The sequence below is a fragment of the Phascolarctos cinereus genome, unplaced genomic scaffold (assembly GCF_003287225.1).
Source record: "Phascolarctos cinereus isolate Bilbo 61053 unplaced genomic scaffold, phaCin_HiC Scaffold_5;HRSCAF=322, whole genome shotgun sequence".
In the NCBI taxonomy this organism is placed as follows: domain Eukaryota; kingdom Metazoa; phylum Chordata; class Mammalia; order Diprotodontia; family Phascolarctidae; genus Phascolarctos; species Phascolarctos cinereus.
In genome coordinates this window covers 226,865,775-226,885,224 of record NW_027555958.1, presented here as the reverse complement: position 1 = coordinate 226,885,224, position 19,450 = coordinate 226,865,775, and the positions used below count along the sequence as shown (strand labels likewise).

Below are 19,450 nucleotides of genomic sequence, written 5' to 3'. Positions count from 1 at the left end.
GGTTCAAACGTTTTGGGAAGTCATTTCATACCTTTTTAGACCTCAGGTTTTTCATCTATAAAATGAGAGGATTGGACTAGATGGTCCTAGTCCAATCAATTCAATCAGTGACCTTTAGTCAACACTAAATCTATTGTTTTGTGAGTTTCTGAAATACCAGGGGAGGTTCTCTCTAATACTAAAATAGCTATCAAACTTAGGGAGCCCATTATCTTGAGAAACAAAACAAGCTGTTGTACTGTGTGGATGGCTGAAAGGTTTAGTAAGTTAATGGATAATAGTGCCATAAAAGATCATCAGGGAAAGTTAGGGTTGTTAAGGGGGATAGATATCACTAACCTTTTGTGCCAGATTTCATGGAGGGCAAGTATACTTTCTTCCATAAAACTTTCCTTTGGTGTGGCTGAATAAGTTGTGGTATATGATTAATAGTATGAGTATTATATAATAATATATAATTGAGTAATACTATCGTGCTATAAAAGATAACGAACAGGATGGTTTCAGAAAAACCTAGGAAGTCTTATATGAACTAATGCAAAATGAAGTGAACAGAACCAGGACAATATTGCACACAGTAACAGAAATATTGTGTGATGATCAATTGTGAACAACTTAGCTATTCTTAGCTAAATGATCCAAGACAATTTGAAGGACTTAGGATGAAAAAACTATCCACCTCCAGAGAAAGAATTGATGGAGTCTGAATGCATTTGGAAGCATACTTTTCTTTCTTTATTTTTCTTGTTTTTGTTTTTTTTAAATTTTTTTGGCCTTTGTTCTCTTTTGCAACATGGCTAATATGGAAATATGTTTTGCATGACTGCACATGTATAATTTATATCAAAGTGCTTGCCTTGTCAAGGAGAGGGGAGGGGAGGGAAGGAAGAAAGGAAGAAATTTGGAACTCAAAAATTATAAAAAAATTAATGTTAGAATTATTTTTATGTGCAATTGAGAAAAAATAAAATAAAAACATTCTAAAAATATACAACCCCGTGGACAGCTAGGTGGTGCAGTGAATAGAGCTCCAGCCTTGGAATCAGGAGGACCTGAATTCAAATTTGACCTCGGACACTTGACACTTACTAGCTGTGTGACCCTAGGCAAGTCACTTAATCCTGATTGCCTTACTAAAAAGAGAAAAAAAGATAAAAAAAGAACCCCCAAAGATATCAGTTTTTCAAAAACATAAAAACAATTCGCTTGATGTGATTGTCAGATTGGATCACTGGGCTGGATGTGAACTATTGATCTGACCCAGCGGCTAATTCTTACGTGAGGGAGGTGAAAATCACATAATCTTAAAACAGCAACCCTGAAGGGTTAGCTAGATTGGAAACTGATTGGACTAAACCCACAGATTTCCTTTGTTTCATAAGATCTTTAGAAAACAAGTACCTACCATCTCCTTTAATAAATTTTACCAGTTATATTAACTCTTCCAACCAGGAAACTCTTCCTTGTGTCTACCTAAAACCTCATGGTTGCAATTTAAGCCTTTATAGCCTCTGTGGCAAGGATAAATAAAGGCGCACCATTCTCCTTATTACAATCATATATATACTTAACGTCTCTAATATCTCTGTTCTTGGAGTTCTTCAAAAAAACCAATAGAAAACTGTAGTTCTCTTGGATGGTATATACATTTGTTTGAAGGAGGAGACTTATTGATATGATTTCTCAAGGGTCCTTCCAGTCCCAAGATTCTGTGGAACAAATATTAAATTAACTTACTTGAGGTCATAGATAATCAAGGATCATAAATGGAGCATGGTTCCTTGAAGCCATCTAGTCTAACTCTTTCATTTTACAGATGAGGAAACTGCATCTCACAAAAGTTAATAACAATATTAGCTAGTATTTATGTGGCACTTTAAGGTTTGCAAAACACAAATGTTTACTCATTTGATCTTCACAACAACCCTGAGAAGCAAATACTATTATCATCCCCATTTTGAGGCTAAGCAAACTGAGGCTGGTAGAGGTTAAATGATTTGCCCAGGAGTCACACAGCTACTAAGTGTTTGAGGGTGAATTTGAACTCAGGACTTCCTGAGTCCACTGTGCCACTTTGCTGGTGAAACAATTTGCTCAGTGTCACACAGGTAGTAAGCGAAAAGCAGTGCTCTTTCTATTGTACCATACTTCTTCTCATATCTAGGTTAAATACTCCTAATTCCTTTAATTTTTAGCCATAGTACCACTTTTGCATAATAGTCATTTTAATTGTTTTTACATTTTCCTTGGTTTGAGAATCTCATATATAATTGCTATTATTCCTATTTTATATAAAGAAAGAAATGGACTTTAGGAAAAGTTAGATGACTTTTCAGAATATTGTAGCAAATTGAGATGAAGATAAGGTTAGCCTCTGAGTTCCAGTTTGAGGCCCAAGTGCTTAACTCAGTGTCTAATTTAACTGTCTCTATTTCTTTTAATCTCTTAAAAATTTTGCTTGAGTCATATCTTTTGTTTTATAAGACTGCTTTCTGGTGCAGTTAGTAATCATTCTCTTCCCAGCTGAAGATCATTTACCATTTCTCTGAATAGTGAATTACATTAATGATGCAAGGCAGGGAAGTATGTCAATATCAGATATAACAACTACCAGTCACTCAGATTTGAAACACTGGCAATCTATACAGTTCTAGCCTTGAAATTGTTAGAGCACAGAAGTTCATTACATTTAATGATCAAATGTCCCCAGATTTCTAAAAGGAGAGTTTATATTAACCATTTACTGTGCTGAGCCTTAATGTAAACTTAAAACTTAAGGGGTTAATTCCCTTAAAGATAAACTGGATGGGATTTTCATACATGCCTTATATTTATAAATATCCACATGCTGATTTTTTTTTAATTCAAGGAAGCATGCTCCATTTAGACAGCTCTTCAAATAAATTATGTCCTAACTGAGCAAATAAACAATAAGTAGCTGGAAGTACTTTGGCTGTGTGTGGAAAAAGCAAGGAGTAGAATGGCTCAAGGCTGGACCTCTTTCAGAAAACTCATCTTCATATAGATACTCATTTCTTCAAGCCTGAGTTCCACTGTAGTGGTATCTTATAAAGCAGTAACTGAACTTATTCCCTTTTAAATAGTGGTCTGTGATTTTGGGGGGGCTAAAGGTGAGTAAGAAGAGAATAATAAAAAAATTTTTCCTGATACATAAAATCTGATTCAGACATATCCTTACTGTGGAAAATATCCCTACTGTATGCAGGAACTCTAACAGATTAACTTATGATAAGTTAGGACATGCTTGGCTTCTTTTTATTTTTTTTTCATCGGCCCTAAAAAATGTCTATTACAGAACTTTGGTCTTAGTGTTGAAACACTAACCCTCACCTAAAAGCAAAGCTATTTGAAAAACTTCATTTTGGAATCACATAGTGTACTTACTTTGTCTTTTGAGTAATATACTACCACTTTCCTCAGTCTACTCAGCTTTAAGATATTCCCTTTAAAGAATCTGTTGTAGTACATCAAAAGACATTGTCAGCTTTCATCGGCTAACCCTCACCAGTTGGCGGCCCATTATTACTATTATTATTGCAGTGACTGTAGGTAGCAGTAGGCTGCATTCCAAACATATGACATCTTTGGGGCAAATGCTAATGGGATTAAAAACACTTCTCCCATCCTCCTCCTTTGGGTCATTTTCTCCAAGTCAGACTCCCAAGTGCTTTATGTTGAAGCCAAATGATGAAGGGGCTCCATAGCCCTCTTAATGGTAGCAGGCTTCAGAATTCAATCATGTCTTTTTCCTTAGAGGCAGTTTTCAAGCTCACCGATAGCACAAGAAAAATTTACCTGGTACCTCTTTCTCCTTGTATTTTCTCTCATTCACCCACTCTCAAGAAACCCTGGGCCCTGTTACCCAACTATGAAACAAATGGAACCATGGGATTTTATTTCATTTAAGAACAAAGGAGAATCAACAAATATATTGATCAAATATGAAGCACTATATAATACATTTTACATACTTAAACAGGTTAATTCAGAAATGCCTATAAAGGATTTTGCCAATTAAGTTATGCCAGTGAAGGACCAAGAATAGTCTTGAGATGGGTTACAGTCTACTGTTTTCATTGTGAATAGAAAAGTCTCAGGGTTGGGTTGGATTGGGGGTATGGGGTAGTCATTCCTTATTATTCTCATTTTTCCTACTTCATTTTTCCTAAATTTTGTGATGACATCCATGTTCACCAAGATTCTAGTTTTTGGCATCGTAAATCTTTTTTTTTCTCTATTTCTTTTCTCTTTCCCCTCCTAGACCCTAGGCAGGCACAGTCATCCCCTCCATGGTCATATGAGCAGTCATACCCATCCTACCTGAGCCAGATGACATCACCATCCATTCATTCTACCACCCCTCTGTCCTCCACCCGGGGTACGGGGCTTCCTGCCATCACCGATGTGCCCAGACGAATTTCAGGTAAAGATCATATTTCAACTAAAACCCAGAAACACATAGTGGCATAGTGGAGATGGGAACAAGGTGGGCTGAGATGACCTTGTATAAGCTTAGAGTAACTATCTGTTTTGAAGGGGAGTGGGGAAAGGTGTGGCAACATGGAAGTAGCCTCCAAAATGTGAGTGTCAGGTACCCTTAAATTTTAAGTTAGCAAGAAATGAAAACTTATCAAACATTAGTGTCATTTTCTTGAGATGGTACTTCCTTAGCATTTATTTTATTATCTTGCTAAATAGCATTCACTATGGGAAACACTATTCAATAAGTAAGGTTCCGTTCCCCCCCCCCAGCCTCTCTTACCCCAAGCCTCCTTCTACTTGTGTTACTTTCTTTGCTTTCCCCAGCTAAACACAGGATTACAGATTGATGACATAACCCTCTATTTATTTCTTCTTTAGGTCCTAAACTCTTCCTCTTTTAAAATCCCAGGAGTTCAAGGAAGCCAGTTCCCTGAGAACTCATGTGTGCTTAAGATTCTTATCAGAAACTGGTCTAGTCACTTCAGGGTGCAGAGTTACTCTGCAGACATTGAAAAAAAGTTATGTGGCCTCAGACTGATCAAAGTATAGAGGCAGCTTTTTCTTAGGAGTCCATACAAAACATATCATGCTGGCACTTCTGCCCCCCCCCCCAGTCATGTACACAAGTCCCCATGCTTCCATTGTCTGAAGGGCACTGCAAAGACTCTTGGGACACAGTAAAGTTGCCTATTTTAAATAGTCTGGTGGTCCTCTTTATCTTGGATAATCCATTTTTTAAATCACCAGGAAAGGTCTCACGAAGACTGCTGACAGGCAGTAAGAGAAAGGTTGAAGAGCCTCTGGCTAAACGACAGCGTGTATCATATGAATCAAGCGAGTCTCAGTTTTCTAAAACAACAACAAACAACAAACAAAGGCCAGAAAGAATTGGATTCTGTGTCTGACTTCCTGTGTTTGCCAGACACTGTTCCCCATCCAAGTATGCGGGCCCCATACACCTGTTTGACTCCTGGCCAGGTTAATTTCTTTCTTTCTTTCTTTCTCTTTGTGTCCCTGTCTCTGTTTCTCTTTCTGTCTGTCTGTCTCTCTCTCATTTTCTGCAAAGTTCGCAGCCGTTATTCACTCCGCTGAGTTGCATCACTGACAAGTTGAACCTCCGCCAGCAGGCTTGCAGGTTTTGATTAGTTCAGACTCCCTTATTTCTTTCAACTTGGGAGGAGGGAAAGCTTTGTTTCTCAAGCAAATAGCAGGAAAAGTTCTCTCTGGTCCTAGTGCACACCATATTTTCTACGGCAGATGGATTCTCATGGGGGTGAGTAGGGAGGGAAGTGGGGTTTGGGGTGGAGGGGGACAGGGTTCTTTGGAAAACATCATGTTATGTTTTTTCATTGTTACAGTTGGTATTCATGACATTTCTGAGGAGTTACACAAAATAAAGACAGATATTTTCTCTGTTTATTAGGATCTCTAGCTCATGTAGGCAGATAAAAGGCAAAGAAGAAAGATGAGTGCTTAGGTGGGTCTGAAGGCCGAGTGTATGACAACATTGAGTCTGTACTGACTTTTTTCTTTTTTTTTCCTTCTGAAAGATTAGTTAGTTTTGAACAGTGCCATATTGGTTTGACCTGTGAAGACTTCTTCTGTTTGGGTCCCCTGTTTCCATCAGCCTGCCCAGCCAGCCCTTCGCAGCTTAAACAGTTAGGTTTGGCCCTGTGGTTCCCAGAAGGACCTGGAAGGAGAACCTCTAGATGGGAATAGAGTAGCTGGAAACTTAACTACCTGAGGGATTTCTTTATCAAGAGTATTGCTTGTATGGTTCAAATCTGGCCTCAAACCAAACACTTGACACTTACTAGCTGTGTGACCCTGGGCAAGTCACCTAATCCCAATTGCCTAAAAAAAAAAGAGTATTGCTTATATGAAGCATTGCATATATGAATAAATGCAAGAAAGTAGTAAAAAAAAAAGAGAAAAACCCAACTACCCACTACTAAGAAGACCAATAATGAAAAGAATCCATATATGTGATAGTTAAGACTACTTGGCATTTATATTAGTTAGATTATTTTCAAACACCTTAAAGCATCAAGAAATAGTTACATATACACATTACCATTCTACAGCGAAGGAAGGTGGTGCCAGAAATTGACTCATTATCCAGCCTCATATTGACCCAGGGCAAGAGTGGAGAACAGGTCTCTGCTTTAAACTAGTTTTGAACTGAAATTAGTCTAGTTTCTTCCCACCTTCTCTAATATTTCCTTGAATCATTATAAGGGAAATACCTTAATGCCCAGGTGAGAGGTGCTGTATAAACATTTAATAAAATAGAACAGAAAATCCCTCTTGTCAGCATATGGTGTAAAAGGAAGAAACAACTGGACTTAAGCTGTCAGGAAGCTGGAGGAACCCTGATACATCCAGCCTCGTTTCCAGGTGGGGAGCTATGCCAGGACTGCAGAGTGCTTACAGAGAGTTACACTGGGCAGAGTTACTTGGTGTAACTGCCATTTTGAATTCTCTCAGAATTGTTCCTTTGCAGTCTTGGTACTCTTTGTAACCATCTGGAGATCGCCATGCCCATTAAAACCATTTCTTTCAGGGACTCATGTGAAAATATGATAAATCATGTATTTCCTTAGGGATATCCTTAAGGAAGTCTAATATATCTAGTGCTATCCTTGGGAAGACCATATCATAGGACTCTTATAAGTGAGACTACCTTATAATGAGATAGTTCAATAACTAAATCTCTTTGGATGGAGTAGACAGATGATTGATAGATAGATAGATAGATAGATAGACAGATAGATAGATAGATAGTTATAGATGTGCCATATTGTTGGTTTAGTAATCAGTTATTCAACCCTTACTGTGTTTAAACCATAATGCATAAGGAAGCCTTAGTTTAAGTAACTCTGACAAACAAAAATCTAAACATTTAAATAAATAAATTAGAGGATGACTGTGTATTAAAAAAAAAGAATTCGCCATTGGGTTCCTTTAAATACAGCCCCTAAGTGCATTTACATATTTGCTTATTGGCCATCCTTTCAGAAAAAATAATTTTATTTCATCATATTGTGCCCTAAAAACATTCCCAGCACAGTCATATTGAAACCTGATGCTGAGGTCCTAGTACTAGGTCATTCCTTATTGATTTTGGTTAAGACAAGGGAGTGTCAGAATAAGGAAGGGAGAACCACATACAACCCCAATCCGTCCAATGTCTTCATAATTGTAATAACGTTATTCACATGATATTTTTGATGCTCAAAGCATTTGTGACATGACACCAGGGTTTATAATTATTTCTCTGAAGGTTATTACTAGCTACTACCTAAATAAATAATTGCTGACTTTTCAAAATGTTTTTTTTATGGTATTACCCTACTTTGAAAAGAAACACTGTGTCTTATTTAATCTGATTCTTCAGCTTGGGTATCAGAACCTAAGCTCTTGCAAACTACCTGCCAGGAACCCTGGGCATATTTATTTGGGGGTGGGGGGAATGTATGAATGCCATCTTTCATCCACCCATGAGAGTGAACACATGTAATATAAGTAGATACAGAATATATCCACACCCATGTACACAGGCTACAGATGGTACAATGAAGTCTCCAGAACATGGTCCTGTGAACTGAATGATGGTCTTCAAGGATTTTGTAGTATAGTGGAAAGAGCACTTGATTTTTCATCAAAAAACTTGGGCTCAAATCCCAGCACTGCTACTTCCTACCTGTTTGACTTTGGAAAAGTCATTTCCTTTCTCTGGGACCCAGTTTATTCCTCTATAAAATGAGAAGTCTGGACTCTGGTCTATAAGTTCTCTTCAGTCTTTAATGCTCTTTCCAGTTCTAAATCTTGTGATCTTATGCCCAACTCTGACACTTTATTGTAGGTCTCTCTGAGATATGTAGGGAAGAGGCAGAGTTAAAAGTCAATGGGCTAGAAAATCCAGGAAGGAATATTTTAGATTGAGTAGAGAAATTCTTTCTCCATTCTGCAGGTGGAGGACACTCATTCCACAACCTGTAGGGAGAAGAGAAAATCCATATTTTTCTGTTTGAAACAAACACTCTTGCATCGTGTCTCCTTTTCAAGATGTTTAAATATGAAAGCAGAAAAACTTAAAAATCTAAACATTCATCAAACTCCTACTATGGCACTTGACAAGTGGGTTAAGGGAGGAAGCAACCTAAGCAACCTATTCACAGATGTATATAGGACAAAGAAAATCCGATTAGTCAATCGACCAGCATTTATGAAGTAATTAATTTGTGCCATATGGTGTGCTAGCCAATGGGAATACTGAGATAGAAATGAAACAGCCCCCTGCCCTTAAAGTCCTTACATGTACACATTTATAAGGTAACACAAAATCCATACAAAGGAAAGGCACTAACAGATGAAAGGAGTAGGAATCAGGGGAGAATTCATAAAGGAAGTGACCCTTGATTTGAACCTTGAAAGAGAACAAGGATTTTGAGAGGCACAAATGAGCAGGGAGATAGAATATTGAGTTTGAGAAATGGTTGGTAGTCCAGTTTTGCTGAAACGTAGAATTCATCAATCATTCACTTAGAAAAATGAATTAAAGACTACTGTGTGACAGTCATTATGCTAGAAGCTGGAGGACACAAAATCAAAAAATAAAACAATCTGTGCTCTCAAGGAGCTTCTTTCCATTGAGGGAGACATGTACATATAAGTAGATACAGAATATACACACATATATAAATATATATATGGGTTTGTTTGCATATACACAAATATACATATGTGTATGTGTGTATATATGTGTGTGTATATATATATATATATATATATATATATATATATATATATATATATAATTTATATATTAACTAGAAGACCAATTGGAAAGCTATTACAATAGTCTAGGTGGGATTTGATAAGTGGTGGCTTTGTGAGTAGAGAAAAGGGAAGAGATGTGAGAGAGATTATGGAGGCAGAATTTACAAGACTTGGCACTTGATTGGACCTGGAGGGGGAGGAGTTTGGGAAGGGGAGTATTAAGAAATAAGTTTGAAAAGGTAGATGGTAGACACTTATGATAGTCAAGTGCTAAGCTAAGCAGTTTGGATTTTATCCTATAGGTAATGGGGATCCAGTGAAGTTTCATGAATGAAAGTGTTATGGTCAGACCAGGGCTGGAAGACCAGGAAGATTGTTTTGGCATTTTTGTAGAGGATGGATTGGAGAAGAGGCTGGCAAGTGGGAAGCCAGTTAGGAGGCTAGAAGAGATGAGGGTTTGAACCAGGGTTGTGACTACGTGAGTGGAGAGGAGGGGAAAGATACAAGCTATATTGTGAAAGTAGAATTGAGAAGACTTGGGAATTGATTGAATAAGGGAGCATGAAAGAAAGGGAAAAGTCAAGGATGATTGAAGTTAGGACTTAGCTGACTGGAAGGTATTGACCATCCAGTTAATACTCTCAATAGGACAAGAGGAGTTTGGAGGAGGGGCTGGTTTAAAGGGATATGTTAAGTTTGAAATGCCTGTAGGAAATCCTATAGGCATTTGACAGCGTACTCCTGGATTTTAGGGGCAGAGGTTATATGTGTATATACACACGTGTATATAATACACACATTAGGAAAAGAGAGAGACAGAGAGAAAGAAGCAAAAAGAGCCCAGTATAGAGTTTTGAGGGAATACCCACACAAGTGACAGCAGATAAATGAGGATTCAGCAAAAGAGAATGAGGGATCAGACAGATAGGAGGAAAAACAGGAAAGAGAAATGCTATGGAAGCCAAAGGAAGAGAAAAGGTCTAGCAGCAGAGTGCAATCAATAGTATCAAAAAAGTACAAAGAAATTAAGAAGGATGAGGATAGAGAAAAGACCATAGGATTACACAGTGAAGAGACCACTGGTAACCTAGGAACAAATTATTCAATAAAGTAAGTGGTGGTGAATAAGGAAAGCATCATTTGCAAGCATTCATGATCCCCATTTTGCTACAGGATAAACCGAGATGTAGGATAGGATACAGTTTAGGAAAGCTGTATGGAAGCTTTGGGATGAACTGTTGCAGAAGGAGCAACCACACTGTGGAGATGACGGGATCTATCAGAGTGTTGAAGTATAAGAATTAACAGTCTCCCTAAATAGCCAACCACACTGGACCTTTGGAGACATTTGTTGTGCCAAGCTGTAGTATCTTGAAAGGTCAGCCCAATCAACTAAATGAATCAAATAAGGACAAACAAAATGTTTTCAGCACAGTCACATCACAGAATCTAGAAACTACTGATAGAAAATCCCCATCTGGTCATCCGAGGCCTGGGAAGGCAGGTTTTGTTTTTTTTTCTTCTTCTTCAGGGGTTGGAGGAGTATTACCAATCCAACATTACTGGGTCTAGGCAATTTAAAATAAACCCCATAACCAACTTCTACCAAGTATCGTATGTCAGTTCCTAGGATCATAGATTTAAATCTGGACAAGGAAGGAAGGATCATAGAATACTGTATGAGAGTAGGGTTCAGACTCATTTTGACACCTACTAGACTTGTCACCTTGGGCAAGTCACTTCACTTCAATGGGCCTCAGTTTCATCATCTGTAAAATGAAGAAGTTGGATTAGTTGGCCTTTGAGATCTCTTCCAACTCTCAATATGTGATCCTATGATCCTAATATCCTCTAGTCCGGGCAGCTCTTAACCTTTTGTTGGGTCTTGAACCTTCTGGCAGTCTGGTGAAGCCTAGGGACCCCTTCTCTGAATCATGTTATTAAATACACAAAGATTCAAAGAATTGCAAAAGAAAACAATCATATTGAAATAGTTATAGAAATGTTTTAAAAAAACAACTTCTCATTTACTAGGTTAAGAAGACCGGATCAAGTGCAATTCCCTCATTCAACAGAGGAGAAGACTGAGGTCTGGGCAATGACTTGCCCGAGGTCACATAGGTTAAAAATGGCAGAGCTAAGATATGAACCCAGGCTTTCTCATTCCAGTCCCTGTATTCATGATGCTCATTCTGTTCACAAAGTAATGTACCACACATAAGTCAATTTTAGTCTGGGGCAGAGTAGCCTTCATTTCACAACAAGGAGCACCCTCAGAAAAATCTGGAAGGAGAGCTACAAAACTGTAACCATCGGGCATCTGAAAGCCGAAAGCTGAAAGCAAAAATTCCAGGAATAAACCACGAAAGAGAGAGAGAGAGAGAGAGAGAGAGAGAGAGAGAGAGAGAGAGAGAGAGAGAGAGAGAGAGAGAGTGTGTGTGTGTGTGTGTGTGTGTGTGTGTGTGTTGGGGGGTCAGGGGGTTGTTTTTGTTTTGTGTTTTTTTTTTGTTTTGTTTTTCTCCGGAGCCAGCTCTGGTTTTTAGCAACCACCTGCTTGGTAGACACACCTTTGCCATGGAAGCCACAGGGCAAGTAATTAAGTTTAATAAGAGCCACTCTTATTTTGAAGCAGCCCTCATTTAAAGCCACGGGGGAAGTCATTAAACTTAATGGACCCAAAACAAAAGCATTCAAGATGTTAACAACTTGAGGGTTCAACTTTTTTTTCCCCCTCTTTTATATTGACTGTGATTGCTTCAGCATCTCTGAATTCTTAAAAGTTCCTTGATTTCACTGGGGAAAAAAAAAAGGGCAGGCTGACCTGCTGCTGGCCCAGATTGCAGACGTATTTTCAGCTTGCGTCAGGGGCCCTGCTTTGCAGTTGTATGCTTAGCATTGGGTTGTACTAGGGAAAAAGAAGCCGAGGGGACCCTCTGCCTTTGCAGGATGAGCTGGGGACAGTTCAGGGATGTTCCATACGCTCGGGCAGGCTGAATTGTCATGGCTGGCTGATGAGTGAGTGTTTGCGTGGAGTTTCTAGGGCTCAGAATGAAACCAGTGCATACTATATGATTTTGGTTTCATACGTATTTCTCTTCAGTGGTTTGTATGAGGTTTCATTTCTGTCATATATAAAACCACCCATGCATAGGAGAAAGATTTAGTCATGAGAAGAGTCAAACCTACTAGGAGTTGGGGTATAGTTCTATTCATTTCGTGGAAAGTCATCCCAGAGAAAAACTGAGGATTTTAAGTTTCAATTCTGGCAAACTTTTCAGGGTTACTATGAAATGAAAGATTGTATGTATTCTCACAAAGGTTTTCAGTGGGAGGAAAGGGGAGCTAGAGAGTAGGGGAAGCATAATTTAATTTGATTTAAATTCTAGGCTCCCCTTCAAAGATTCTATGAAGCTGAATTAACCCTTTGATTCGTTAGATAACCTTGCTGTGTGATGGTTATTTTAGGTGTAAAATAGGTTAATAGGAGTTGTCCTTTCACATGTGTCTTAGAAATGGTATAAGAAGTGAGATGATGCTTAACCAGGTTCTGAAAATTCACAGGCATCATGCTCTTGATCATAAGATCAAATGAGATATTGTATGTTAAAGTACTTGGTAAACTGTTAAGTGCTATGTAAATGTCAGAAACAATTACAGGGAATAGGAAAGTATGAAAAAGTCAAATTATGCTGCTTGATTACAAGACATAGAGAAAAATTGTGGCAAACCCACGGTGATATTTTAAAAAAAAATTGTCAAATATATTCTCATTCCATCTTGGAATCCCCAATCCCCATTTTCTTTTGTCATAGACTTTGTCAGTGACATTCCCTGTTAGAAAAACTTCTTAGGAATTCCTTGCTAGGAATACTTCCTCTGTCATAGAAATTTTCAGCAGATGGCTCAGATGGCTGTCTCTTCCACCCTTAGCCAGTGTAAAAGCATTTTTGCATTTAATTAGCGGTTCTTGGGGTTGCAAAAAGACATTCATTTCCACCTCATCAGCTGCAAGAGTCAGATGAATTAAACATTCCCCTTCATGTAGGTGAACAATAATGACAAAAAAAATCCCCTCCAATTTCCATCCAGTATACCAAGTATTTAAGTGACTGATGAAAATCATAACTTTGGAGCTGCAAGGGATCTTAGCAGCCATCTAGTCTAACCTCCTCATTTTCTATTTGAGGAAATTGAGGCCCAGAGAAGTTATCACTTGCTCAGGGTCACACAGCAAGTAAGTAACAGCAGAAGTTTAAACTATTTCTGATTGACTCCAAACCCATTGCCCTGTACCATTTGCCCTTAAAGCACGATGCTAGGTTTTAGGGATGCAATGACAAAACAAAATAAAATAAAACCAAAAACCTAGTTACTACCCTCAAGGTCCTTCTGTTCTACTGGTACCAAGGTGCCTTTTTTTTTTTAAACTCTGGAGAACTCCTAGCAATGATAATATAGATTGGAAACCACCATTTTAGGAGGGAAAGAAGAGGAGAGGATGGGGAAAGACAAGACAAAAGGTTATAGAAAAATCATGAGATCATTGCACCACTGTCACCCGTCTATAGAGAGCACAGGGAGATGAGTCAACCACTTGTTTGGCAATGGATAATGGGGAAGAGGTAGTTGAGCAGTACAGAGAAAGGAGGGAAGTTAACTGGCTGGATGTTTTGATCATTTCAAATTATATGTTAGGCACAATTTAAATGATATATTTCAAAATGGCAAGGTTTTCACTTTTGATCCTTCTTTGGTGACCTAAGCACCTTTTAACCCAAAAATGAATAGCTAAATCTGTACCGTGAAGTTCTCTTAAGAGGAAACATTGATTCTAGAGATTGAAACTCTTGGTTTCTAGAGAGACTAGAAAGTTGAGTGCTATGGTTCTTGGGTTTCCTGGTATTGTTCTAAATTACATTGTTAATTTCAACTCTTCAGTTTATCTGAAAGTTCCAGAAAAAGAAAGTGAGAGACTAGAGAGGAAAAAAGGAGAGAATGGATTATTTTGAGATGATACATTTAAAATGGGAAAGAGATGTCAGAGTAGGGAGAATAGAAGGGAAAAGGGGAGAAGTGGAAGAGGAAGAGAGGAAACAAAATTTTTTCACCTGGGATGTGAAAAAGACAACAAAGAACGGGCAAAACAAGTGGAACGTTGGTTGCTGATAAAGACAGGAAATAGCCCAGTAAGATCTGTGCATAAGCAGTATGTATTTTTATCTCCATGTCTTTCTGCAATGTGTTTCGTATTTAGGACACATATCAAGATTGCATCTGTTTCCAGAACTTGCTGCTAACAGTTAGTAATAATGCCAAAAACATACTTTAGTTACAGCTTGAAACCAAATGATAATATACGTTTTTTTATTATTAATTTTCTGGTCTGAAGTTAATCATGGTGTCTTCTTGAAGTGTCAGAGTCCCTTTTGAAGAGCTAATTGGAATTATACCAGTTTATTCTGGTAGCATGGCTTAGTGAATAGAAAGATGGCCTTGGAGTGAGAAAGACCTGGGTTCAAGTCTCCCGACTGACAGAAAAAGCCTCAGTAAGTCATTCAGTCTCCCAGTTGTTCATGAAACTCTCTAAGACTCTATGTTGAAGAGCAGTTATGGCTTTGCATTGGTGGAGGCCATTTCCTTCCTGAGAGTTCCCCACACTGAAGAAATTCATCAATCTGCCCTCCCTCTCTATTCTCCCCTCCCCAATACTCCAACAACAATTTCAAGACCAAACTTTCCTTTAAGGACAAAATAATGAAACCCTTCTCTCTTGTGAGCATCTCAATGTCAGTTTTGGGGAGAATTAATAGCCATCAGTAAGTGATGCAATAAGAGAATATGAGCTTTCTTAGGGCAATTTTGTCTTGAGAGGATATATTTAACTTCCCTTTAGAATACATATTTACATATACCTGAATAATTTTCTCTCTTATTTATCACTGTGTGTGGAGGCAGGGCAGATATGCTATCATAGAGTTGTAGACCTGGAGCCATAATGGACCCTGGAGGTCATTGATTCAGTCTCTTCATATTACAGTTGGGGAAACTGAGGCCTGGGAAGGCTAAGTGACTTCACACAGGTAGTAAATATCAAAGGTAGGATGACAATCCAGTTCTTCTGACTCCAGAGACAGTACTATATTGAACATGATTGTCTAAGTCATTTCTAGTGGTCATATAGTTTTTGTACTTATAGAGCACTTAAGATTGATATGCTAAAGCCTATGGAGCAACCTAGTGGTATCGATGAGTGTGAAGAGTAGCTATACAGAAATTCTCTGTACAGAGATTAATTCTCCTATTCTCAGAATGAAACCAGTGTGAGTTCATGATACCATGGGCCCCACCCTTTCTTGATTTATTATTTGCAGTACATAAATGGCTTTGGGAGCCAATTCAGAAGACATGAATGTTATTTAAATGATATTTTGTGGATGGTATCTCTTGGGTTTTTTTTCTGCTCTGGTATATAAATAATTAAATTCTATTCCATTCAAGAAATGTTGAAATGGGAAGATTAGATAGGACAATGCCCCTGCCCTCACATAGCTTGTACTCTAAGTGGGGATATGGCACATTTCCAAATAAATAAATTATAAAATAACAAGTGTAAATAAAGTTATACCTGAGATCTACAGCTAGAAAAGTGGTTACAAAGGAGGAAGGATCAGCAAAAGGTTCACAGAGGAAATGGCTTTTGAATGGGACTTTAAAAGATAGGTAAGATTTCAACAGGCATAACAAACAGCCTGAGGCAGGAAAATATCAGATGTGTGTGGCTGAAGCATAGAATATTCTGGAGGGGATATGATATGAGATAATGCTGAAAAGATACATACAGTAGCACTGCATTGTAGCCTCAAGCCCATCAATGAGATGGGCTGATGAGAACAATTTGTTCCAATAGCCATGAAAGGTGGCCGAAGCAGGCACTATGGAGGACTTATCGAAGACACCAAGGTCATCCACTGCATCCTGGGTCATCACTGGTCATCTTGACTTTTGTCTTGCCACTGGACTTCGATGACTCTGGAAGAGAGAGTGAGGCTGATGATTTTGCCTCACTTAAATCCAATTCACTTGCAATTCAGGACGTCAATGGTGATGTCATTGGTCCTCTTCAAAAACAAAGGATCAACAACAACAACAATAACAGTGAAGGCCAAGTTTAAAGGGTTGAATTTTGCATAATAGGCAATAGGGAGCCTAGCTGTTGAAAGGTTTTGAACTGAAAAGCTAAATGACTAAATGTCCTGATTGCAGAAGGATTGCTTGGCAATTGTTTATTTATTTATTTTTTAAGGCAGTTGGGGTTAAGTGACTTGCCCAGGGTCACACAGCTAGTAAGTGTCAAGTGTTTGGTCTGAGGCCGAATATGAACTCAGGTTCTCCTGACTTCAGGGCTGGTGCTCTATCCACTGTGCCACCTAGCTGCCCCTGGCAATTGTTTAAAGCAGGCGTGTCAAACTCCTGGCTTGCTAAACTCCAAATGCTGCCCTATAACTAGATTAAAATGTAATTGGGAAATATTTAACAAGATGAATTAAAATGCAGTACAATGTAGATAATATTAATTTGTGGTTTTTCTAAATCAATATGCAGGATCCCTTTGTGTTTGAGTTTGTTACCACTGGTGTCAAGGATGAATGGGAGAAATTGACAATGATGGATTTTAAAAATTTCTAGGAAAGGTGACATAAGTCAAAGAGTATTTAATTGTTCAGGTTCATATAACTCAGTTCAAACTTGTAGATCTAAAGTCTTGCAGGGGGTTAAGACAATTATTCAAGTAATTCAAGTAAAAGGATATTTGATCTCTCTCTCTTTCTCTCTCTCTTCTTCCACTCCTCTCTCCTCCCTTTTTTTCTTTTGCCCTCTCTCCCTTTTTGCCTCTGTTTTTTTTTTCTTTCTCTCCATTGCCCCAGGTCTGAATTGCTCAGAAAATGTGATCAAATGGCAGCAGTTCCAATCTTGACTGGAACTCAGAACCCATGTGTCCATTCTCTGACTGAATGAGATTATATACATATGTCTACACACACACACACACACACACACACATATAAAACAGCAGAAATTTTATGATTTCTCTACATAGCGTTCCTAGAATCATCTTCCTCAAATACTATTTTCATCATATTATCCACCGTGGCTTTCTATTGCCTGTCACATCAAATGTAAACACACTGAGTCTGGAGTTCAGGGCCCTCTATAAGTCATTTCTACTTTAACTCTCAAATCATCTTGATGTACTATATAGTTCATATTAAGCTGTCAAGCCAGTCAGGTTGATTGTCTACTTATGTAATTTGTTCTTTTCTTCTTTACCTTTACCTACATTTCCCACCCCTCCCCAACTCCCTTTCCTCTACTTTTGTCTTTTGTTGTTGTTCAGTCATTTCAGTCATGTCTGACTCTATATGACCCCATTTGGGGTTTTCTTGGCAAAGATAGTAGAGCGGTTTGCCATTTCCTTCTCCAGCTCATTTTACAGATGAGGAACTGAGGCAAACAGGGTTAAGTGACTTGCCCAGGATGCCAGAGCTAGTAAGTGTCGGAGGCCAGATTGGAACTCAGGAAGATGAGTCTCCCTGACTCCAAGCCCAGTACTCTATCCACTATCCCACCTAGTTGCCCTTTATTGTATGCCTTCCCCCTCCTTTAATTTAGCTCAATTCAAAGCATTATATTTATTAAGCATGCTGTCTAATAGGTGCTATGGAGGATATGAAGAAATGAGTTTACTATCTCACTAGGGATAGAGTATAACAAAAATGAAACAAAACTGAGTTACTGCCCAAACAAGACAATAAAGAATTCCAGTATGAAAAATTCAGTGGCTCTTGCTTTCTGCCAATACATATTCACCTTCTTTTTTTTCTTTCAGTTGACAGTTCAAAACTCATATTTTCCAAGAGGCTTTCTTGAATTAATCCCATTCTACTGACAACCATTTTCCTCCAAATCACTTCACTTCAACACTTGCATTTTTGTAATACATTATTTTGTGCTTTTTGATATGTTGTTCTGTCATTGTTCACAAGTAACTTAATATTTATGCTCTGTCTTTCTCAATTAGATCATCAACTTCTTAGGAAGAGGAACTGTACCTTCTGATTCTTTGATATTGCCTCCCCTCCTCTCCTCCCTGCCTCCTTAACTGCTAGCTTGAGGCTTTAAACGAAGTAGGTATCCAAAAAAACAGGGCAGCTAGGTGATAAAGTAGATAGAGCCCTGGGCTGGGAGTCAGGAAGACTCATCTTCTGAGATCCAATCTGGATACTAGCTGTGTGACATTGGGAGAGTCACTTACCCTGTTGGCCTCAGTTTTTTCATCTGTAAAATGAGCTGGAGAAAGAAATGACAAACCACTCCAGTATCTTTGCCAAGAAAACCCCAAATGAGGTCATGAAGAGTCAGACATGACTGGAAAACAACAATAAAAATCCAAAAAAAAGTGCTTGTTCCTTAATATATAGAACTCAGTATTAGATACTGATGTTTCCAAGTTTGTAATATACCTCTTAAGCTATAGCTCTTTCAATTTTTTACTTTTTCCATCTACTTTTAATGAGAGTGAATCATTAAGATTTCAGAAGAGAAGGTAATTGCCTAGTACCTTAATTTCTTAACCAAGTAGCATACTGATACAGTACCTGATGCGTTAGAAAATCCATTCAACATTTGTTTAAGGAAATGAATTGGAGATGTAAGCTTTTTCCTAAAATATAAACTTAGAGTATATATTCATGTCTCTGCAATAATCATAAATAGATCCTATGCAGTGCTTTACATTTGTAAAGCATTTACATAGGTTATCTCATCTGTGCCTATTCAATAGGAACAACAGGCATCTGGGGCCGCTAGCCTGGAATCAGCAAGACCTGAGTTCAAATGTAACCTCAGACACTTACTAGCTGTGGTATTCTGGGCAAGTCATTTAAACCTATTTAAACCCCAGAAGGGGTCATGAGAGTCAGACATGACTGAAAATGACTTAAAAAACAATAAGGATTACTTCCAGTTTTACAGGTAAGAAACCAACAGGAGTCACACGTCTTGTGTAAGAGGTAGAGCTCCTTGAAGAGAGAAATTGGTTTTTTCTTTTTCTTTGTATGGCTAATGTTTAACCCATTTTCCCTGCATATAATATTCACCTAACAAA

At 38.2% G+C, this 19,450-nt stretch overlaps 1 protein-coding gene across 2 annotated transcripts in view; it reads left to right on the top strand.

The window, feature by feature from the left end:
• RUNX2 (RUNX family transcription factor 2) overlaps positions 1-19,450 on the top strand; it is a 173,617-nt gene that overhangs the window by 116,241 nt on the left and 37,926 nt on the right. The window contains exon 5 of one of the 2 annotated variants that reach the window (XM_020993833.2): positions 4,283-4,444. The exons of the other annotated variant lie outside the window; for it this stretch is intronic. Coding sequence (XP_020849492.1) covers positions 4,283-4,444 — 162 coding nt within the window. The remainder of the gene's footprint in view (positions 1-4,282; positions 4,445-19,450) is intronic. 2 annotated transcript variants of the gene reach the window in all.